At 42.4% G+C, this 22,837-nt stretch overlaps 1 protein-coding gene across 2 annotated transcripts in view; it reads right to left on the reverse strand.

Annotated features, from left to right (window-relative positions):
- Window positions 1–22,837, reverse strand: part of pard3aa (par-3 family cell polarity regulator alpha, a) — a 333,882-nt gene that overhangs the window by 164,191 nt on the left and 146,854 nt on the right. For both annotated transcript variants that reach the window (XM_028959719.1, XM_028959710.1), the window contains exons 6-11: window positions 17,232–17,338; window positions 16,899–16,982; window positions 13,022–13,147; window positions 9,646–10,031; window positions 4,677–4,816; window positions 3,603–3,731 (exon numbers count right to left, since the gene is read on the reverse strand). In XM_028959719.1, coding sequence (XP_028815552.1) covers window positions 3,603–3,731; window positions 4,677–4,816; window positions 9,646–10,031; window positions 13,022–13,147; window positions 16,899–16,982; window positions 17,232–17,338 — 972 coding nt within the window. The remainder of the gene's footprint in view (window positions 1–3,602; window positions 3,732–4,676; window positions 4,817–9,645; window positions 10,032–13,021; window positions 13,148–16,898; window positions 16,983–17,231; window positions 17,339–22,837) is intronic.

The raw sequence follows: 22,837 nt of genomic DNA on the forward strand, positions 1-22,837 counted from the left end.
GTGAGTATAGATGGTAATTTCATTGGTAGACATGAATAATTCACAGCTCACCCTCTGTGTGTGTGTATTTCACCAAAAGTAGGATTCCATCAAGTGCCGATTGTATGCCTCTTAAACGTCACTTCTTTCTATGTTTTTATGATTTCTTTTTCTTCAACTGATGGTTGATTTTTATCTTATGTCTTAGACTCTATCAGCCCATCTAATATGTAGCTTCTATTTAAAAAAATACCAATGATCCATCTAATACTTTTCCTAAATCATCCCTTATTCTTCCAAAGAACCATTTGAATAATGTAAAATCCATTCTTTGCTGAATCAGGTGAAGTGTCAAACTTTTCTATCATTAATATAAAGCCAATACCTACTGCTGATCATGATGCTATAATCATAAACATAATCATATACATCACTTATTACAACAGTGAATTTTAGGCAGGTAAAATATATACAGAACTCTAGAGCAGGGGTCATTAATGCTGTTCAGGGTCCTCCAGGACCACCTTAGATGGTTCCATCTGATTCAACTCAAGACCTGTGTGGAAACAAGTAAAGTGTGATAAATAAGGACAAAACCAAACTTGTGCAGGATAAGTACCCGGGAGGACAAGGGGACACGTGATCTAGAGGGGTTAGACCACCGCATGAGCCTGACACCCCCAGAGTCCAGTGAGTTAAGTGTATGGCCTCCAATGGGAGGGGAAAGGTATGCCAAAATCTTGTACAACAATAATCTGAGATTATTCCCTAAGCAATTAATACTTGGTCTGTCAGTGCAGGGATGCCTTGACCATTCTGACCTTCATTCCAATGAAAGGGGTAGGCACTGGGACCTTTGTTCCTCAGTCACGCATGCTCACCGCCTTGAGCTAAACCAGTCCGTCTCTCCGCGCCAAGGCAGGCTCTCCAAGGACGCAGCTTCATTGATCCGAATGCTTCAATATCTTCTCAAGTTCACTGAACCCTCAGACACGTCTTTTTCTTTTATTTCCTTCACCCTCTCTCCAAAGGGGGGAAGGCAGGGCCGGTAGCATCAAAGCTAATTTTTCTCCCCCCTCGTCCCTCTCTGGATTCAAGCGTGCGGCGTTGGGTAAAGGTTAGCGGTCAATAAGCCGCTCCGCCGGCCCCGGCTGTACGTCTGCGTGCTCTTTGGAAATGTCTGTCGGTCCCCGGAGAGCTCGCTGCGCAGGAACCTCTCACTTCTGAGGATTAGCAGTACTGCACTGTTACCCACAGCTCTGCCCGATTCCTGCTCTGTGTGTAAACATTTTAGCGCATGTTTAATGCATTTTTAAAGAGAAAGAAAGAAAAATAATTTTTGCACAGGCTTGTAACATCACCGTTTCAACATTTCCGTGTTGCCTCGGCCCCAAAAGCAAGTGTGCCCCATAGAAAAACTTGATTTGACAAGTCGGATGAAAGTTCTGACAATAACACTCCACCGACACTGCAGTTACGGAGACATGGAGCTAATTTCACAGCTGACATTAAACATCACAAGGCAAACGTCGGCGAAGAGAACGAAAGAGCGGCCATCTCTTTCTCTCTCCCTCTGTGAGCTGATTTATCTGACTGTAACTAGGCTTTGAAATGCCATCCAGCAACGGGATAATGTTCGCCGTCAGTCGACTTTTGATTTAGGACTTTTGCTCCATCAGAATGAGGACCTTATGATGCGCTAATAACTAAGCCCACCAGTACCACCCTAATCCACCTCCTCCTGTCTGGGCTCCAGTATATGTATGTATGTGTGTGTGTGTTTTCTTTAATCAGATTTTTATGAAAATACTTGTATGGATTATTGAGATCCTTTAATGCTCGGCTGCATGTCGAAGGCAGGAGGGAGGGGTCTTCTGAATGTTAATGTGATGAGAAGTAAAAAATTGTCTCTTTTTCCCCCAACTTCTCCATTTCGGTTTTACTTTGATCTTAAGCAAGCCTTCAAAAGTATAAAACAAAGTGTAGGTCTGATAATCTAGATGTACCTGACTGTGTTCAAGCGTACCTGCATATATAATGGTCTCTCTATGGTCTCCAGTCTTTTTCATTATGAGATCTTATTATGAGAATAAGAATACAAAGGACAACATGTGCCTCCGCCCCATTTCCCTGAAGCACGACAGATAAAGAGGTTCTGAGAAATGACTGGCATTTCTAATCACAACACACATGATCAAGATCAGGCCCACATGATGAGTCTGAACGTCTGAACGTCACACCTGGACACTGGACACAGCTGCGAAAGGGCACGTCACACTCCAAAATGACAGGAGAGTGCATTTCATTTCGCAGAGTGTGTGTGCACTGCTGACAAGCGCCTGTGTGCGTTCTAAATTACATCAATCACTTGCTCTGGATTTTGGAGACACTCCAAAGAACGATGCCATTGTGTGTCACAACAAGTTATATTCAATAAGAAATAAAAGGAAAACTGTGTCCTGTGGGATTAAAGATTCCTGACAAATGAATAGAATCTAAAGCACTGGGTAGAAACACAGCAGTTCTGACCCAATATCTTTAATCCTGCACCCTGACCGCAACTGCATTTATTTGAATAAAATGCTGCGTGAATTCAACACAAATTGGGGAAATGTACTCTACAAGGTAATAAATTAGTTTCTTCAAGCATTAATAATCAGAAAATAAACTAAATTAACATTTTAGTTCATTTTAATTGGGAAAGTCTTATCTGTATTTAGCCCATATAAGGAAGCGTCAACAAGTGCTTTCTAATTGTGAAATGAGTAATCATGTGATCCATGTTACTTTAACCTATAGATATTAAATTGGCCCAGTGTGGTCTCTGAAACCTATTATAATGCAATGCAAAATAAAAAATATGCAAAATTTACCAGATTATTGGACCTGCCAAGTGCATTACGATAAGTTTACGATTCAGCTCCACAATGTAGTGAGTATCTAGTTACGTCCTCACTCTTGGTCTGTGTGTGAGAGCGAGTGATTGTCTGGCTGGCAAAATATCAGTATCCATTTTAAGCGATAGACATAGCTAATAAAAAGCAAAATATATGTATGTCTGTACCCCACCTTATGACTGTCCTTTCTGCTAATGTCATTTCTTAGAAGAAGAGAAAAAAAAAGCCTCCTGGTCCGTATCTCTTGTCAAATCCTGAGGGGACCTGGCTGCTAATGGCAGAGTGGAGTCGGGAAGACCTGCAGTAATAGTGTTTTCACTGATAAAACACAGACAGCAGCAGACCTAGCTCCTCAATTACATTAACAACATAGCATTGGCGGTAAGTCCCTTGGTCCCAGGTCACACACAGTGGGCAAAGGGAAAGTGTGTGTGTGCATGTGTGTGTGTGGACCGCAGTGGAGACATGTTTACGTGCAAACTTTAACCAAACTGCACTGTTGATTTTAAGGGCGAGGAGTCAAAGTAGAGAGACAGGAAGAAAAGAGAGTGAGTCCATGTGGGATGCTATTTGTAAGGTGTGTGGAGAGTAGCTGGTATCCCTAACGTTTTGTGGGATTGTTGTTGGGTGTGTTATACGTTTTAGTAGATGTATCTAAGAGCCAAACACTACCTCTGGTCCTAGTCTGGATAAAAGTGTATATGCCTGCATTTGTAAGTTACTCACCACCTCTCGGGGCAAAAAAGAGTTCTCCTGGCGAAGGATAAGCAGGCTGACTATGCCACCCATCGGTGTAGAGCGAAGGAGAGCCACCACCTCCTCCTGAGTTTTACCATTCAGGTCCACCCCATTCACCTGCACACACACACACACACAAACATAAATAATCAACATTTTTCTGTTTAAAACCTAAAAAGATACATGTGTACTCCAAAGACATAGATATAATAGTAAAGAATACACATCACACATGTTTTAAATGATAAAATTATCATGAGCTGAAAGCAAAAACACTTTCACCAACAAATCGTACTCGTATTCATCTGGTTTGGACCAATGAAGCCAGCTGCAATCGGTGCAACCCGAGCAGAAAGAGGAAATGGCGAGGGTATTACAACCTGTTTCATTTACATGTGAATGAGCCTGCACTGTTGACAAAAAGATGATTGCACGCCATCCGTCTTTGTGTGGCAACATACGGAGAGAGGTGAACGGGGATAAAACTCCTCTGGGAGGAATGACTCATTTCAGTGTCCAGGGTCCATAAAGGAACCAGGCTTTGTTTTTTAAGGGCCGGGCTGGTGAATGCAGCTCCATTTAGGCCTTATAGGAAGTGACATCTGGCACAGCCAAGTGCAGGTGCTGCGGCGCTTCCATTTTAAAAATGAATTGGCCATTGTTGATTGGGTGCCATTGTAAATCAGCCTGTCCACCAAGAGTTGTCTCTGGGGAGAGCCAATGACATCACATTTAAACAGTGTAGAACACTGTCTGCTCATACACACACAAATACTCAGTGGGAGGGTGCAATAATAGTGCATTATGGAGAAGACGTGCATTTGTCAGCATAAGTGATTATAGTCTAGAGGGTAGAGGAACACCTTCTCTCATATTTGCTAAAGAATAGGTGAAAAAAAAGATGCTGAAAAACAATAGAGCAAAGTTGAGATGGAGAAATCTGAGGTTTAATCGATTTGAATGTAGGCACTGGATGAATTGTTTTAATTGTTATTCAAGCTACACTCATAGGAAGCTGTTCTGTTTTGCGATTCAGTAAAATTAGCATTTTGTCACTCTCACCTCTAGCAGACGGTCTCCCGCCTTGAGGCGACCATCTTGGATTGCAGCTCCACGAGGCAGAATGTTTTTTACATAGATGGGTAGCGAGCCACCAATGGGGACGTCTCGAGAGGTGATGCTGAAGCCCAGACCCTCAGGACCTGTGTGCACACGGTTTTATACATTCTAGACAGGAATGGAACAGAGCAGTTTCTTTTCTATATGAGCTGAAATGTTGCTGGTTTGAGAAAACATCTAATAAACTACATCTATTCATCAACCACATACATCTGCATACATCTGTTGCATACATCTGGTGTTGGTTCAACACTACTAGCTTTCCTCCACCTGCCTTCAGGGGCAAGAAAATGTTGATAGCTGGACAGTTCTGAATGCTAACATAGCGTAAATCACAACATAACCCTACAGTTTAATAAACTAAATCATAGCAGAAAACTAAAGTTTAAGATGCAACCTCTGTCCAGATACAGAGACGAACACTCACGTAAGCATCTAAATGCAGCCTGGACTAGAAGAGCACATAGTTTTTTTTTGTTTTTTTTCATGCAGCGAGACACTGTTACTGGCTTTTAGGACTTTCTGCATCTCACTCATCAGACATAATAGAGTCGAAATGAGCACGGTACAGGCAGGTCCCATCTCAGTGTCGCCCTCGAACCCTGAAATTCCAACTCTGAGGCTTCTGATGCACATATCCATCAGGCAAATTGAAGTTTACGGCGTCCCCGCAGATAGTACTAAATCCTGGGAAACATTGTTAAGAGTTCGGGAATGGCCGTCGGTAAAGCAATTTTGCTGTTAGACCGGAAAATGACCTTTCTGGAGTGGCAAATGGATATGAATCGTCAGACAGAGGAAGAAACGGCATGAAACAGTGCCACATCAGGAGCGGGAGCGACACACGAGCCAGAGCTGACCTTATCGCCTGTCCAGAGAAAAGGGAAATTTCACCTGATGGAATAAAAACGATGATGCCTTGCAAATGTTACAGATGGAGGAGATATGCAGGAGATGGAAACATGTGTCTTCGTTTGAAGTGGCATTACCAACAATAACGTCAGTCGCACATTTTCAACATAGTGCGCAATCTGCCCAGCGCTGTCTCCCAGCAGCTATCTAAGACTTTCTCAGGAGGGATTATAATGAAGCCTGTTAGATTGTTGGATGCTGGGAGCTTATGTGAGCACACCTATGGCCAAATATCACACATCACAGCCAATTCGACCAAATGTAGGTCTAATGAACGAGCACCATTAAACACGGCATTACTGCACACAGCTAACAGATCACATTTCACCCCAGACTTCATCAGCCTGTCTCGTACCTTGGACCGAACACTCATGGAGCCAATAAAATAACGATTTGTGCTGAAAACAACTGCGTTTACCAGCAAGGCAAACAGCATTATGGGTTCAGGCTCCATCTGAGACCTCTGAGGCCGCTAAGCACTACCTGATGCTGGGGAATTAGAATAGAAACACTAATTCCAGTAAGTCAGATCTCATCTCAGACAAATATCTAACCACTAATGGTTCATAATCAAGTAATTAGGAGAAAGATCTCTAATCGCCCGGTGAAGATTAATTACTGATGTCTTATGCTCCGCACCCATCCATTTACAGCTATAGGCCCATATTTGAACAGTGTTATATAAAACATATAGCAGTGCATGTGTTCGGGAATGTCAAATGAACTTTGGTTACCAAACAGAGATCATGATCTGGTGACTGGACCGTGAGGACAGAAAATTTAATAAGATGAAACAGAGGTAAACGGAGGAGGAGGGAGGAGACAGGATCTTGCACCCACTGTTGCCAGATTGAGCAGTTTTGTGTTTGATGTTTTGGGGGAAAATGATTGTCGAGAATAGACAATGAGAGTCCCAATAGTGTGTTAAGAGAGTTGAGTGTGGTTTGGCACATTTTTGACACTGATTGGCAACACCGCTTGCACTACTTTCCACAAGTGGCATTGATGGCAGCAGTATTACATTACAAATAATGTGGAAGTAAAGTGCATAAGAGCTGTCAGTCATCACTATAGGCTCCTCCCCTTTCATCTTCTGGTTGACAGAAATAAGCATACAACAACAAAAAGGGAAGCTAATTTCTCTTCCATAAGATACAGATAACTATCAAGTGGCTCTTTTAGTTTTTTATCTATTTATTTATGTAAATCCTAAGGAGGTACTTGACCCGAAATTAACAAACAGTCCAGTATGTGCTAAGTCTATTATCACGTTCAATAGGGCCTATAGAATAAAATAAGTAGAAGGGACCAATACGTTTTAGACACAAAGTACTGCAAGTATGTATTAGTACGGTGTGTAATTAAATTAACAAAATAATTTGGTAATTTGCATGAAAGACCAAAAAACCTGAGGGTCCTAATGAACTAGAACTGATCACTTCATCGATGGTAACTTGAAAGCACGTTGTAAGTCGCTCTGGATAAGGGCGTCTGCCAAATGCCTTAAATGTAAATGTAAATGTAAATGTAAATATGACATGAGCTTTTCATGTAGTCAGGCACAGGCACTACACAGACTTAAGCAGCTTCTGACAGTCACCATCTCCATAATCACAAGGAATCAACCAAAGGCCTTGCAAAACCAGCTACCTCCTCTGTGGGTGCAACCTTTCAAGATTAGTTGAACACACGCTGACACTTATGAGAAAAACAGGCCACCCAATTTACTCCTGCAGCATGGCGTCGTGACATTGCCAGAGTCCGAGAGTATTTAGCATCTGCCGGGATCATGTTCTGCTTTCTCTCACTGCAGTTGACATGTTTCCTCAGCCCTCGCTTGCTTCAAATATGTGAGAGATTAAGATGGGGGCAATTCCGTGTGTTCTCCTGGAGGAATTTGGAATTGGGAATTTGGGCAAGTGGATAGGTGAAGTCTCTATTTACTGCTTTCTTAAGGCATTAATGAGGAAAAATGAGTATTCAGGGTTCTGCAGAAGGGGGCTCGGAGGAGCTAACAGCCTCTCTGTAGTCCCTGAAGAAGAATAAACTCACGCTATATTGTAAGAGAGTTCTCATCTACACACATACACACCCACAAACAAACAGGACAACAAACACCACTATAGTCAATGGATCAAAAGCATGCGTAGAGTCACAGCTAACGGCTCCCTCTTCGCCGGCAGTTGTCTTTTCAATTAAACATGGCACACTAGCATGACCCGGGCCGCCCGGGCCTTTGAATATTTCGCACAGCTGCTCGGGCAGCTTTTTGTTGTTGGGAGTTAATTGTGTCTTTATGACACTCGTCTCCTGCTGCGCAAACCTAATGGAAGCGAATGCAGTGGAGTTTGCTGACAGAGAGGGGGGCTTTCAGCGGCTTTCATTAAAAACACCCAGGAAAGCATGATTACAAGAGCAGGGACGGGAGGGGAGAGAAGAGGGGAAAAGAAAGGAGGACGCAGAAACAACTCAAAGAGGCAAAAAACAACGGGAGTGGGTATTATGATCCAGACTTTTGAAGTCGGCCACTGTGGAATATTTGTGTACCTCCAACGGACACTTCCAGCCACCTCACACACCATGAAATGGCGGGTGGCACCCGCGATGCAGAACAAACAGGATTTGGATTCTGTACGTGAGATTGGGGGAACTGCTGGTCCGACAGTCCTTGACAATAACAGCTATACTCTTTGAAGTCCTAACTGTATTAGTTACACAATACTTGCCGGAGAAGGAAAAAAAAACTGCAAGCCTTCAGGAGATAGCATCTATCTTTAAAACGCAGGGAAATTGAGAACCCCCCCTCCTTTGGCATCAGAGAAAATTTACAATATGAACTGTATATAAAACATGAACACACTCTGAAAGTTGTTTATGTACCAATATTTTACTGGCGGTATTGTAATCAATTCACTGCTGAACTAATGGCAATAGCCATAAAAGCAGAGATATTTTGACCCATGATTAAAGCAAAAAAAAATTTCTGCCTTCATAACGGCAGAGGTCAAAGTTCAACAATGTTCAACTTTAACGGCGGTGTCTGCAGAGGCTCGTGGAGCGTTGAACGCCACTTTTCTAGCCACTGGTCACTCTGCTGGGTGCAGCGCGAGATGGGTCTCTGAGATTGCTGTTAATGTGCTGTGTGCTTCGATATCCTCAACATAGTACAGTTAATTCATTCACTTGCTGTGTCTTTTGCTGCAATATTGACAGTAGATTACTGTCAATCATAATAATTAAATTGGTCCACATTACTATATGTTATTTCTGGTGGTAGTGCAGTAATGGAGAAATGATTTAATATAACAAAACATGTATATTCAAAAACACACTTAATGTGGATAGACTACAGGGCATAGATGTTTAGGGTCAGCACACACTGAAAATTAGTGTAGATGCCTAAACATAAGAGCCTCAGATATATACATTTTTTGACACATCACACATGTATATCTGGTCACAAATATTTCATGTGTTCTATGTGGTTCCCATTGCATAGTAAGCCATTAAACTCAGTCCTGTTGGAATACACAACCTCTTACATTAACAGCTTTTGCAATGAAAGGGGGAGTATGAAGTACTATGGCATATAATGTGATATGTGTGAATAAAGAGCAGAATAAAGTGATGTAAGTGAAGTGAAAGTGAAGTGATTGTCATTGTTATACACTGCAGCACGGCACATAGTGCACACAGTGAAATGTGTCCTCTGCTTTTAACCATCACCCTTGGTGAGCAGTGGGCAGTCATGACAGGCACCGGGGAGCAGTGTGTGGAGATGATGCTTTGCTCAGTGGCACCTCAGTGGCACCTTGGCATTTCTGGATTCTGATTACTCCTTACCCACTAGGCCAATACTGCACCATATACCATATATTTGAATATACTGTGGAATATAGTGTCCATTCATGGATCATTCCTAAATCATTTATACTTATTATTTTGGATGTAGTTCTCTAACCAGCTGTGAATGGGACATGACTGAAATAATGTTGATTACCTTTTTGGAGCTGCACATTGAAGCTCCGGCCAACCTTTTTGTATGCTGAAGAGGTAGAGGTGGCACTGGGTGGTCGTGGGAGCTGAGTGGGTGGTGTTTTGCCCAAGGCGCTGGTGGGGCTGTGGAGAGGGGCAGAGCAAACATCCATCTTTCTGGTGTGCAGCTGATGTTTGGGTGTTGGTTGCGGCCCCTTCTTAGACATCCTCTGTGGGGCACCGCTCCCAACAACCATGCTGCCCCCCTCCCCAGGGGTCTTCTGGGGCTCTGGGCTAAATCGGTCCAGCTCGTTCTGGGAGAACTGCTCGTACTGGGCCTTCTTCACAGCAGGTACCACATGGAACAAAATTACTGGTGAACGCATGGCCTGACGGAACAGATTCTGTGCTCTGAAACACACACACACATACAGCGTAATTGAATTAGCCAAAGCAGATAAAAAACACTGTGCATATGACTTTTCTCTTTAAAGTTACACACAACGGCTGGGGCTTCTGTTAAAAGGGAGGAATATGGAGAGGTCAGGAGATCAGCATGGTTAATCGGGCGCTAATTGCAGTCCTACAACTGGAAGCAGGGCTAATTCACAGATTACATTATCTACCATTTTCATAATCGCTAGGCCCTGGGGAGGAAGCAGAACTAGGCATTAGTACCAAACGAAAAAAGATCTCAGTCCACTATGGGAGCGTTTTAACCCATACATTAGGAACAGAATATCAATAATCAAATATGACACTCTGTTTGGGCACAATATTCAGCAGAGCTTTAGTGATCCATTTCAGCCGGATATGACTCAGCAGACGTTTTTAAAAATCAACACAGAATTATGGGTGTAAACAATTATCATTAATGAGATGAGAATAATGAATGAGAACTATAATAAATCATGCAGAGAACAGCAACGTAATTGAAAAGTACTACTACAAAATCATCTTGTAAAAAAACACCCAGCCAAGAACTGAGGAAAAATAAAATGACTTTAATCCAAAAATTGCAGCTGGAATTGGTGAATTTCAGACCATATCACAGATTTCAATTCCAATGCAAATCCCCCTCCAGAAAGAAAAATAGACACAAACAAGCCACAATGAGAGCTCAATTTACAGCATATTTCTGTACATTTAAAAGGATTTAAATTGGAATATTTTATCTGTAGTGTGTCACAATCAAGTTTATAATATTCCGGCAAATTTTTAACCCCCTTTTTTTGGAGGTAGAAAAACACATTAGGATTATTTTATTTGTTCGATCATCATACAAATAACATTATTACAATCATAATACTGGTTCAAGGCAAATGGTATGAAAAAAAATCAGAATTCAACTCTTCATTAAGCAAAACCACAAGCTAATGAGCCAAATGCTGACAATCGACAATTTGGACTTCAGCTCAGCCACTTAGCATACATACAGTCTAACCGATGCTCGCTGTTGATGAAGCTTGTGAAAATGATGATCTTGTTGGGGAGGCTTAACCCATGACATAAACAATCCCACCCACTGTGATTTCATAGGGCCATTATCGTGTTTATGCGGTGCCTGCGTTGAACCCGTCCAAATGAGCTATCGACAATCGCTAAAGCCCTCCTCCCCACCATAATAAACTCCACTTCACTGTGCCCTGTGTGCCTTCCACCTTGTTGTGTGTGTGGAGCAGATGACACATTAGGGACGTCAGATTCATTCTTATGGTAATTTCTTGCCTCCCCTCTAAAAAAAAACAAACCTGTAAACAGCGAACTAGAAGCTAACAAGCTGAACGTTGCCACTCTGCTAATCACGCAGAACCCGCTCCTGATTGAAAAATAAATGACTCCATCAATGCATCATTACATTTAGTTAGATTAACTGCCTCTAAATATTTATCCATGCAAAACAATCCAATAAAATTATAATATCACTTTAAATTATCCCCACACGGTGCACAATCAAGTAAGGAGAGAGAGAGGGATGAAAAGAGCAGGAGTTCTTCGCCATTCCTTTCCTGCAGACGTCTTTAGCATTTCTGCCTTAAGGATTTTCATTGCGATACCTGCAGATCTCGCACTCAGTACTTATGGCATTTGTACAAGCAAAATAAGGTCGAAATAACATTAAGAGGAAGAAAATGGGTCACAGTGGGGAGCAGAAATAATTGCCACTGGTGAGCTTTGATTGGCCAGGTCTGACTGCTGTTTCCTTCAGGGTGCCTTGTTGCCCTTGGGCACCAAAGCCAGATTGGGTACCTTGTTCAGTACCCAAGTGAGCATTTCAACTCTACTTGCCATGCTGGTTTGACATGTTGAGGCAGTAGATCTGGAATGATGGCTGGACATGGCGAGGATACGCACAACGTCACAAAACAGAGGTTTAATACATGTGAACAAGACAGGGGAGACATCAAGTAACAATGACCCGATGGCGAACAGACATGAACAGGGCAGCTTTATACATTCAGACACAGGTGAAAACAACCAGGAAACATAATAGGACAGGACAAACATGAAACTCCGGTCCAAACTCTGGATCATGACACTACTGAGTGCCCCAGCTCACCATCTGGGCCACGAGCACAAATGCCATTAATGGATATAGACGCTTCTATAGTATGTATTATAGGGATGCGTCAAAATTGCATATTTTGCAATATTTTAGTAACAAATATTCTTCTAAATCAATGTCAACAAATGGACAGAAATAGTACTAAAGAACAGGTCATAGTTATGTTTGCAGGTTATGTACATTAAATGTTTGGGTAGGTTACATAGATAATTACAAATTTTTTATGTTACATATTATTTAAAAAATAAACATTTGTGTCTGAAATAGAAATGAAAGGACATGCTTGGATTACAGCACCTTATGTCTTCACTCCACTTACGGAAATGAAGAGCGGCATTAAATCAATGAAGCAGCGGAAGGTGATGCTCTGACGCTGGTGCAGGTAGTAGAGGCTAAAAAACACACTTTAGGTCACAGGCACTTCCCCAGCCAAGATTTTAAGCTCATATTACCTTTGGCTGGCACGCACCTCAATTTAATAACTTTAATGTTCTCTAAAGACCTGCACAAACATTATTAGCTGTAGTGACATGCCAGTAGCCCTACCAATGTCAATTTGAAACAGAAATGTCTAATCAATATTGGGCTTTTGGCAGAGGTGTGGGAATGTTGGGGAGTTGTGCGTTTGGATCACAGGGAAACTATATTGGACCTGCAGTAACACAGGGTGGTCCCAGCCAATCAGCACTCTCGGTTCCCCTCATTTACTCAGACACGACCTTGGACATGATGCACAGACTACAGAGTCAGGGGGGGAAATGAGGGTCAGAGTGAACGGGGGGGGGGGGGGGGGGGGGGGGGGGGGGGGGGGGGGGGGGGGGGGGGGGGGGCTTACTGTTCAAATCTGAGGTTGCACAGGTCCCCTTGATTAATCCGGACAATGCAGTCGTTCTCGCAGAAGAGGCCTTCCTGTTCAGCCTTCCCACCCTTCTCCAGACGTTTGACCAGGAGGCCCTGAGTCCTGGAATGGCAACAGCACAGCATTAATCCCCATTCAAAATAATGTCTGTTCCTGAACAATAGTCTCTACTCATGAGGTCTATCAGGTGAAAGTAAAAAAAAGCTCAAGGGGATTAACAGCAGGAGAATAACCAAGAAGAGGAAGACACACCAAAAAGGAGAAGAAGCCTTAATTAACAGACCATTTACTGGTTCTTAAAGCACACAGTGCTTAATGCTTCAGAATGTTTTTGACTTTCATATAAGAGTCTCACTAGAGGTACGTTTCTGAACTTCAGGAGAGCTTGATGACTTGCTGCAGAGCTGTATACCCTTCTACTGTGAAGGGCATGGACTCAATAATCCTGACTCTAGAAAGCAATCATCTTAAAGCATCAGAAATGCATTGTCGCTGTTGACAGGCTTAAAAAAGTGAGCAAGCTGCCATGCGTTATAAATAAACGTCGGCACGAATCCAAATCCAAATATACACAGACGCACAAACACACATGGGTAGAATAGTGATGCTCTGAGCCTGTCACCACGGAAAAAACGCCCGAAACTCTCGCGCTCTCATCAACCTTTACCTTCAAAAGCTGTAAATAAATAAATCAGAGCGAGCGTCTTTGCTGGCTTTAGAATCTCCTGTGCAGTGGAGCGAGGACATGATGATAAGCGTGAAGGAGGTGACAGGGCAAAAAAAAAAAAAAAATTAAAATGGTGCCGCATTTCAAAGCTAGTCAGAGTTTTCTGTGCTAACAGCTATGTCTGATGAGGATGGCTTAGAGCATCTCAAATGAACGTGTATGTGTTCCTATAAGTGTGTGTGTTTGTGTGAGAGATTGAGAAGCCGGATGCTGAGAAAAGATTGAGAGGGGTTCACTTTTGATTGAATTTTCTGATTAAAAAACAGGAGGCGTTCGAGGCGCCAGGAAGTCTCGGATTTACTTTTTGTTATACCACACTCCCTCTGACAAGCTTCGCTTCTTCACAGACCTTCATTATCTGTCACAAATTGAAAATAAAAGGTCATTGTTACAGGTGTGAGTGGGACAAATTCGTCATGGCATGTAACATCCAAGAAGAAACATGTCTTCCTCCTGTGCAGTAATTGGCGGGATAACGCAGACATGCTTCCTGTCAGCCTGCACTCATCTTCCTCCTGAGTGGGACAAAACGGCACGTCGTAGGGTTGTAATCAGAGTTATGAAAAGGGCTCCACTTATACAACCCACGCCTCTCCCAGAAAACACACACAGACTTGGGCCAGGGGCGTCGGGCGGAGTCCGACCTGGAATCAGTAATGCATCATTATTTCTCCAGGTCTGGGCTGAAAGTGGAGCTGTTTTGGAATCAGTAATGATCCATTATCCTCATTCGGCGAAGGGGAGGTAGGTGATAGGACTGATCTGTGGCATTTCCTCTCTCAAGAGCAGTCTTCAAGTGGCTCATCGATTTAAGATGTTTTGTAAAGCTTTTGCTGGACATTTGAGAAGCAAATCTTCTGGCGGACCGGTAGATGAGTCCAAATTTGACAATAAACTTGCATAACCGTCTGCCATAATTGCAGGCTAGTTGTTGCATCTCTTTGTTTCATTTAAGTGTCAGGGGAAGGGGGTAAAAACTCGTTGAATATTCAGCTTCATTAGTTATGTAGCTGCCTGACACTTGAGTAATCGTCCTTAAGATGCCTGCAGAAAGAGACCACCTGTTCCCATGCAGGGCATTTAACTGAATAACAATGAAATCAGGGCTGGAAATTACTGTCCCCAGCCTGTTTAGCTTGTTCACAGAGGTCACGGGATGAGCTCTCCTTACGTCAACAACGTCAGCAGTAACATGTGTGGGTGCACACCAAACACCCATGTAATTATGAAAGGTAAAGTGAATATCACTGATTACCTTGTGAGCTTGTAACCTGTCATCTGACAGTGGATATAATCTTGTTTATGTATTAAAAGCAGAAAAAATGGGTGTAATGTTTTGAGCAACTTATTTTGATAACCTGAGTGCTGCTCTTGTGGGATACACCTGGTCTTTGATCAGGATCTACCTAACTGTTGAGCTGGTGACTGGGTCTTTGGTGGCCAAGGTTTATTGATGCTCATGCAGAATGTGTATTGTCAGATTGCTATAAAAATTAATTCTGGCTCTAATAGAAAGCTTTTGCCGTTTGTTGTACATGGGGCTCTTCAGCCCCAGATCTGTCAGGATGCCCATAAAGACTAACGTCCAGTTCCAAAAATGGGCACAGAAGCACTACTATGGGCACATATGCATCAAAATTGGACCAAAGGACAATGGAAGAAAGTGTCCTGGTTTGATTAATCATATTTTCTTCTACATCATGTGAAGGATTGAGATGAATCTGTGTTCCTTATGTGGGGAAAGCATGGCACCAGGAAGAAGGCAACTGAAAGGTTATGTATATATGTGTGTGTGTGTGTGTGTGTGTGTGTGTATCCTACACAGACATTCAACAGAAACAGAGTAGACATCAGGCATGTGGTCCAAACCTGCGCAATGTACCGATTACATGGTACAGCTCAGCTTTCAACCAGCCTGGGATAATGGTTACATCTGATCGACATCAGCAAATATTACTGTTGGAGGGAGAAACACATAGAAAGCTTCTTTTGATTTGATTTACAGTATTGTGCTGTTGAACCCAAACGCAGGAAAAAACACACCAATGCACAGAAATGAGGAATATCGATCACAAGGACACTGCCAATAACTTTAGGAAAAATATATGGCAGCCTCTGTACAAATAGCATATCAAATACAGTTAGAGCCATGGAAATTAAATAAAACAAATCCTGCTGATATTTTCCTCTTTAGCTCGGACTCAAAGTCATTTCTCTCTGTAGGCATCAAAGGTCAGACGCATTTATAGCTCATAATTCACTTTGGGAGAAGCCGTTTCGTAGTACTGAGCTCAAAAGGGATTAAAGTTCTCAGACTTGTGTCAGGCAGCACCGCCATGCTGCATTCCGATCGCATCTTGCACTGTCATTAGAGCGTAGACGCTTTTTCCCTCCTTCACTCCATCTTCTCCTGACCTTGGACTAGGTGTATGTATGGGATACTTAGTGAGAGTAAGAATGTGCGTGTGTTGGCTATGGCCCAGTGTTATAACTGCGCTTTTACGTTGATTGGGTCAGGCAGTTTAGTCAGATTGAGTTGGCCTGTCCCTCCACCTCTCTCCATAACTCCAAACCCTGATGCTTTCACAGTGGCGTCCCCACCGTCCTCCATGGCTCCCACGCTGTGCAGAGGCCTTGGACGTGAGTAGCATGTCATCATCACACAACTGATCAGGACAACGGTCAATTCCTCACTAAAGACCATACAATTTTAATGCAAATCACTTGAAAAATTTGTCTCCATTTAGTTTCTGTCCCTGTACAAGTGTGTGTATGTGTGAGTGAGAATAAGATCAATTGTTAGCCCAACGCTTGTTATTCAGTGAATGAGGCAATGTAAGCCTTGCAGGAATAAATCTGCTGTTTTTACTGCCTACTGTTGATATGTCCTTGAGGCCGCAAGAAAAAAAGTCAAAAGAACTGGGCTCAATGAAGACAGACTGAAAGAGAAGGAGGAACAAAAGAGACAAAGTCATGATCGAACAAGCAGAGACCCAGGGAGTCTGTGTTTCACAGACAGCCACGCGTTCACCAAACATAAAAGCAACGTCAGGTCGATAGAAAACAGAAGGGACATGAAGGCTAGCGTGGCTATTAGCATGTAGAGGCTGGAATGGGGGCGTTTACCTTTGGTCTCTGGAACTGAACGGCACTACGTGGATTCCCAGGGGTCCCCCTTTATTGGACACCTCTACGCTCTCTAGCATGTCACTGTGAGACAATGACCATTGAGGCGGAGTGAGAAAAGGAGAAACATAAAGATGCAACAAAAAATATATATATATAATATGTTAAAAAAAGGACAATGAAGTCACCTGGCTAATCAAAAGGACAATTCGGAATGAACTGTGGTATAGTTACAAATGAAGCAAATGGTTGATGTGTACACAGAGCCCTGAATTAAAGCTTTTGACTGTGTGTAAGGATGTATGTGTGTGTGCCAGAGAGAGTCCCACTCACTCTAGCGAGACAGGTGTGTGTTCGACACAGGAGTCTGCTCGTCCCACGGGCTCAATCCTGCCATTCTTCCTCCCTTCTTCTCGGCTCGTCTCTTCCTCCTCCTCTTCCTGTGGGAAAAAGAGGTTGATGAGGAAAAAAAACAGACAAGGTGAAAGTGAACATCCCCAATCCCCAATGGTGCTTGGATGGCTGCCTATCTGTGAATCTTTTTCATCTCCTCTTCTCTTCCTTTTCTTTTAATTTTAATCCAGTTAAAGGCCGATGCAGTTAATGCTAGCTTCAACAGACCTGGACCAATCACTTTGCATTTGGCTGGTCCAGCAGTGACATTGTGACCAAAAATAGAGGCCTTAATCGATTATTCAATCAATCAGACATGGCTCAGCCTCAGGTCTTCCCGTAATCCCGTAATAAAAAAAAGGAAGGATGAAAGACGGCCATTCATTTCAGCTCCTCTCTATCTACCTCATTTCAATTACATCTCTTCCCTTCCTTTAAAACTTTCTTAAGGTTCTTATACACCCTGCAATACACTGCACAGTCAATCTCAGGGTAAATAAAAACATGCAACAAACCTATAGGCACAAATCTAAGATTAGAAGCCAATGTCAGATTAAAGTAAAGATAATGAGCCCTATTTTGAGGATTTACAGGTAGAAGCAAGAAAGGACTGCTTTCTAGTTGTCCATATCAATTCACAATACCTGCTGTCAACAAGCAATTATCTTTTTCAAAATGTCATATTTGATTCTGACCAATCAGACAAGACTGAACACAAGACTCATTCCCTTCCTCCTCCTGTTCACAAGGACATCACAAATGTGATTTATGTTCTCAGGACATACAGCCTCGAAACCATGCGTGCAGACTGATTCATGGAAGATTTCAGTGGTAAACCGGCAGCTGTCTTTTTGTGTATGTTTGAGTGAATTTGGGTCTAAGTGTGTTTTTTATAATAGGTGCAATATATATGTGCACTTGCGCTCTATAATGTAAGGTGACATTCCTCTACGCTAATTTAGAGCTGGCTGTAAGGGCCGATCGTTTCCATGGCCAAGTGGGTGTCTAGACGCCGGGCTGAGACAGCAACGCTCACTTAGCTGCCGAGATTAATATGCAGCCTGGCCTAACCCCTCACCTCCCCATTCTGCTCAAATGTCAAGCACGGCTAAATAAGCTCCCACTGACTTTATATGGAAATGGTTTTACCCCCACATGCTGTGTGTGTGTGTGTGTGTGTGTGTGTGTGTATAGACACGTTCTCTTTCAGCAAAGGTGAAGAAGACAGGACAGGAGGCCATGAAAATTTCATCAGTAAACCCAAGGCATCTCATAGGTCCCTTCTGTGAAAAGGCTGCAGTGAGGGAGAAAAGAAAGTGACCCACTAGGCCGGTTGTTTTAATTAAACGGCACGCACGGCTAACACTCTTTAAGAGATAAAAAAAGAAAAGAGAAAAGGGGCTGGCGGAAGATGCTGCCATCCTTGCAACATTAAACTGTGTCGACAGATTAGGGCTTGTAAATAAAAAAAAGGATCAGAGCTGCTGAGGCTCTGCAGAGGGAAGAAAGACAGGATCATAAAGGAAGAGAGACCTCTGATGTGGAAAAGCTGGATAAACGGCAGAAAAGCGAGCCTCTCTCGCCTCTATTTACATAATGCGGAAAATGAAAAGATAGGCTAGTGGGAAATGTTGTTATTTTTGTTGAAAAACAGTCACGGATGGAAGAAAAATGTCAGCGAGATTCACATTTATCATTACTGACAGTGACAAGTAATTAACTTTAATACCGGTTGCTAACAGCAGCTAGGAGGCAGGAGTCACCTTCTCATTGTCTGGGTGACAATTGCATGTGACGTAAACTCGGCTGGGATCTCGACTCTCCTGAGTCTCAATATACAGCAGAACGTGGAGCTGCTGACATCAGCTGATAGGAAAGGACATGATCTGAACGATTACTGAGATACAGAGGGGCAGAGTGTGAGAGAAAGAGGCCGCTACAAAAGGCCCTAAAAATCTCATAATATTTGAATGTCAACATATAATACAGGTGATTGAATTCATTTGTGGAATATGCACACAATGGAATAAAGCCGGGGAAAAAATATGAATTAAAGTAGGTGGCTTTTCAGTAATACACCTGCACGATCACCATAAAAACATCACTGACTGGTTGATGAGTACGTAAATCTTATGATTTGACCTGATCTCACCAAATCTCAGCCTAAATCAAAACATATAGGAGCATTTCCACCACCAACTAAATTAGGTAGAATGGGGTACATCTCCATTCCATTTTGTTATTACAGATTATTTCAAATGTCTTAGAAAAACAAATACGACTGTCACACTCTAAATACTAGACAAGGGAAGTCCCATGTTTACAATATTTACAAAAAAAAATAATGTGTATTATTTTTTCTGACTCTCACCCATATTTGCATTCAAGTGCAAAAAGCAGGTTTAGTTATTTATTTGTTTAAGATGAAGCATTATTCTAAAAGTGTTCTCCTATTTTTATTTTGTAACTATATTCTAACTGCTGCCTTGATACATTTATTATTGACTGAATAGTTATCTAGCCCTGTGTAAAGTATATTCTAATTATACTTAATTGCATAATGAAGGGGGTATTTATAGAAAGTGTTACTGAGTCATGCATTAAACCAAAAGACTTTATCTACCAATTAAGCCAGAAAAGCAGATGAAGGAACATTGGAAATAATGAAAGACAGAAGCATTCACTCATTTCTTGTGACTTTTCCCCAGCATTCCCAGACAACACTAAGCAGCACAACAGAATCAGTCAGTTTACTGCACTGAAAGCCCCATACATCAGAGCATCCTCCCGAGTGCATTGCTGACAAACTTGGGGCCCACCTGATGTCCAGAAGACCCTCAAACATGCATGGCAGCCAAAGGTGGACAGTTTATCATCCCAAGGCACCTCTGATTGGCTCTCTGTTTAAATGTCACGACAACCGCATGGCATGTCCTGGCATATGGATGGGGATGGATCATGATTTTGGTGCCAAGGGACGTTGGGCATGACTGGGTGAAGGCCAGCAGACTCTCAGGCACTGTCTGGAAGGCTGGATGGCCCATCATGCCCTTGCTTACATTAACTTATTAAGGTTGGGTATTAACAGTTGGCAGGGCAGGTTGGATGGAGGAGCTTGTTAAACATCCACAGCAAGAGATCTGCTGCCTTGGGGGAAATGAAAGTTGCTGGTGGGGGTTACTTGGGTGAATATAAAAAAATGGAGGGGGAGGGGTGTTTAGCAGCTGCTGGGTCACTGACATTAACCAAAAACCCCAAACATCCCCCGTTCTCCAGTGCCACCACCAGCCCCAAGGGAAAAGTGGTTAAGTGTGATGAGAAAGACCTGTCTTTGTCCTCAAAAACCTACACACACATTCTCAAGTCACCAGTGTCTCTGGCCTAAGGTGACAAACTGAATGAGCGTCACTGAAGTAGTTGCCATAGGCGACATCTCGAGGAAGCTTCACTACCTCACTTCCCTCCAGCATTGAATGTCATTGGAGGAAGGTCTCTACTAAAAAAACAGAATAAAGTTACACACCACAACAGTGGCTGAATAAAATGGCATGTCTACAATATAGCATTATGTCATATTACCCTAACAGTAAGTATAAGTATATATGTTCAAACTTACACATTTTACATTCACATTTACATTTATGGCATCTTATTAGACTGAATATTCAGAGCGCATTACAATTAGTAGTTGCAGGAACAGACAAGGCTAAGCGTCTTGCTCAGGGACACAAGTTTGACCTTGTGACTTTGTGGTCTTCTGCTCTCCACTAGGGGCCGCCACATTTTCCTATGGACTTTTATTCATCTCTTTATTCATCTATTTGGGTATGGCTCTTTTTTATTTGATTTAATGTGCTATTTAGTTCTAGTTAATGCTCTTTAATTTCAGGGTACTGCACCATCAACAGCTGTGTTCCACACCCACACCCAGATGTTCATGTGTAATGGAAAAGACCCATTTGCTGTATGTTGAGGGGAAAAACAACCTAAGCAACACAAAATATCTTTTTTTATCTGAAATAAGTGATGACTGACGCATATTTAAAAGAAAACAAGCAAAAGGAAACCAGCCTTTTTAGCTCCACAATTTCCACAAAGATTGCTGAAATATTTACAAAGGGCCTCAATCACATTCCTCCATCTAAAAAATAAAGAGCTCGCCATCAGTACCAGCGACATACGCCCACAAGAGCAACAGCACTATGTCCAAATGCAACAAACGCTTACTTTGTGGGAGAGGAAATCAGCCCCATTAAGGGTCTGTCAGCTCACGGCTGAAGGAAACCCTTTCTTTCATCCATCCGTAAAGGTCACATGAGTTATAGGGCATTGCTTGGTCGCGTTCAGGTTGTACTATTGACCTTATCTAGTTACCATCTTAAACACAGCTGTGCCTGCACGTGACATCTGAAATATGAGATTATTTTCATTTTTCTGTTTACAAAGAAAACATATGCACACAAATACAAGATGGTAATATTGTACACTATAGATGTGAAAAAACCTCAGATTTAACCCAGCGGTTTTGCCATTTTTTAAAAATCTATCTAATACTGAGAACTGGTGGTCACAAAGACAGTCTTTCTGTGCACCCGTTGTTTTTGTTGTTTTCATTTTTGGTGATTTTTTTGTATATTAAACCTGACATTACTCTAATGGCCAATGCTCACTGCCAGCCCTGATGACATTAAGTCTACAAGAACCTGTCAGAATATATCAAATACGACCGAAACGGTGGTATTGTATCTGTGTCGAGTTTCATTGGTCATGACAAAAGTCCATTTCTGAGGGCAGCGAGACTGTTGCTTGCATAGCCAAGGCCTTGTCATACTAAGTTGATGGGCAAGAGGGGAATCTCAGGCCCACAAAGGGTCATTATAAAGCCCCTGTCCCTTGCAGCAAACCTCCATTACCCCAATTAGGCCGTATAAGTGACCTGGTGATCTAATTGGAGCTGACTGGTGGCGTCTGTCTTAACCCCTTCCATTTTGGCCAGGTAATTTCAGTCTGATGTTACCAGGGCTCTATTAGAGTGGCAAATGGTTCAAACTTCATCCAGACCTTTTTTTCCCCTATTCCCACCCAGACAGTTAATTGCATTTTTTCACTGGTGAACACACACTGAAAGAAGCGTCTTGCTGAGCTTGAGTCATCAGTGAAGACAGACACAACATTGCTAATGTAATTTATGATATTTATGGATCACTTTCCCAACAAAACTGTTGAAATGAAAGTGTTGAACTGCATTTGCTATGCAGATGTGACTGTAATGTTATCCCCACAGGAAAAATGAACACATTTGTTTTATGTAGCATGTCATGGGTGTGTTTTCACCACCCAAATCGAGGCATGTTATTAATTTTTTGGATTGCTGGCCAGTGTTAATAACAGCAATGTACAGACATGATCAGGTCCAAAACCAGCTGTACTATTTTCTGCTCACTCCTCATTAGTGGAAAATCCCTTCCCATTTTTCCCCACATTTTGCAGATTTGGACAACAGGGAATATTCATTTCCCAACACACTGGCTCTATCAACGGCAGCA

The sequence above is a fragment of the Denticeps clupeoides genome, chromosome 2 (genome assembly GCF_900700375.1).
Source record: "Denticeps clupeoides chromosome 2, fDenClu1.1, whole genome shotgun sequence".
Classification (NCBI taxonomy): Eukaryota; Metazoa; Chordata; class Actinopteri; order Clupeiformes; family Denticipitidae; genus Denticeps; species Denticeps clupeoides.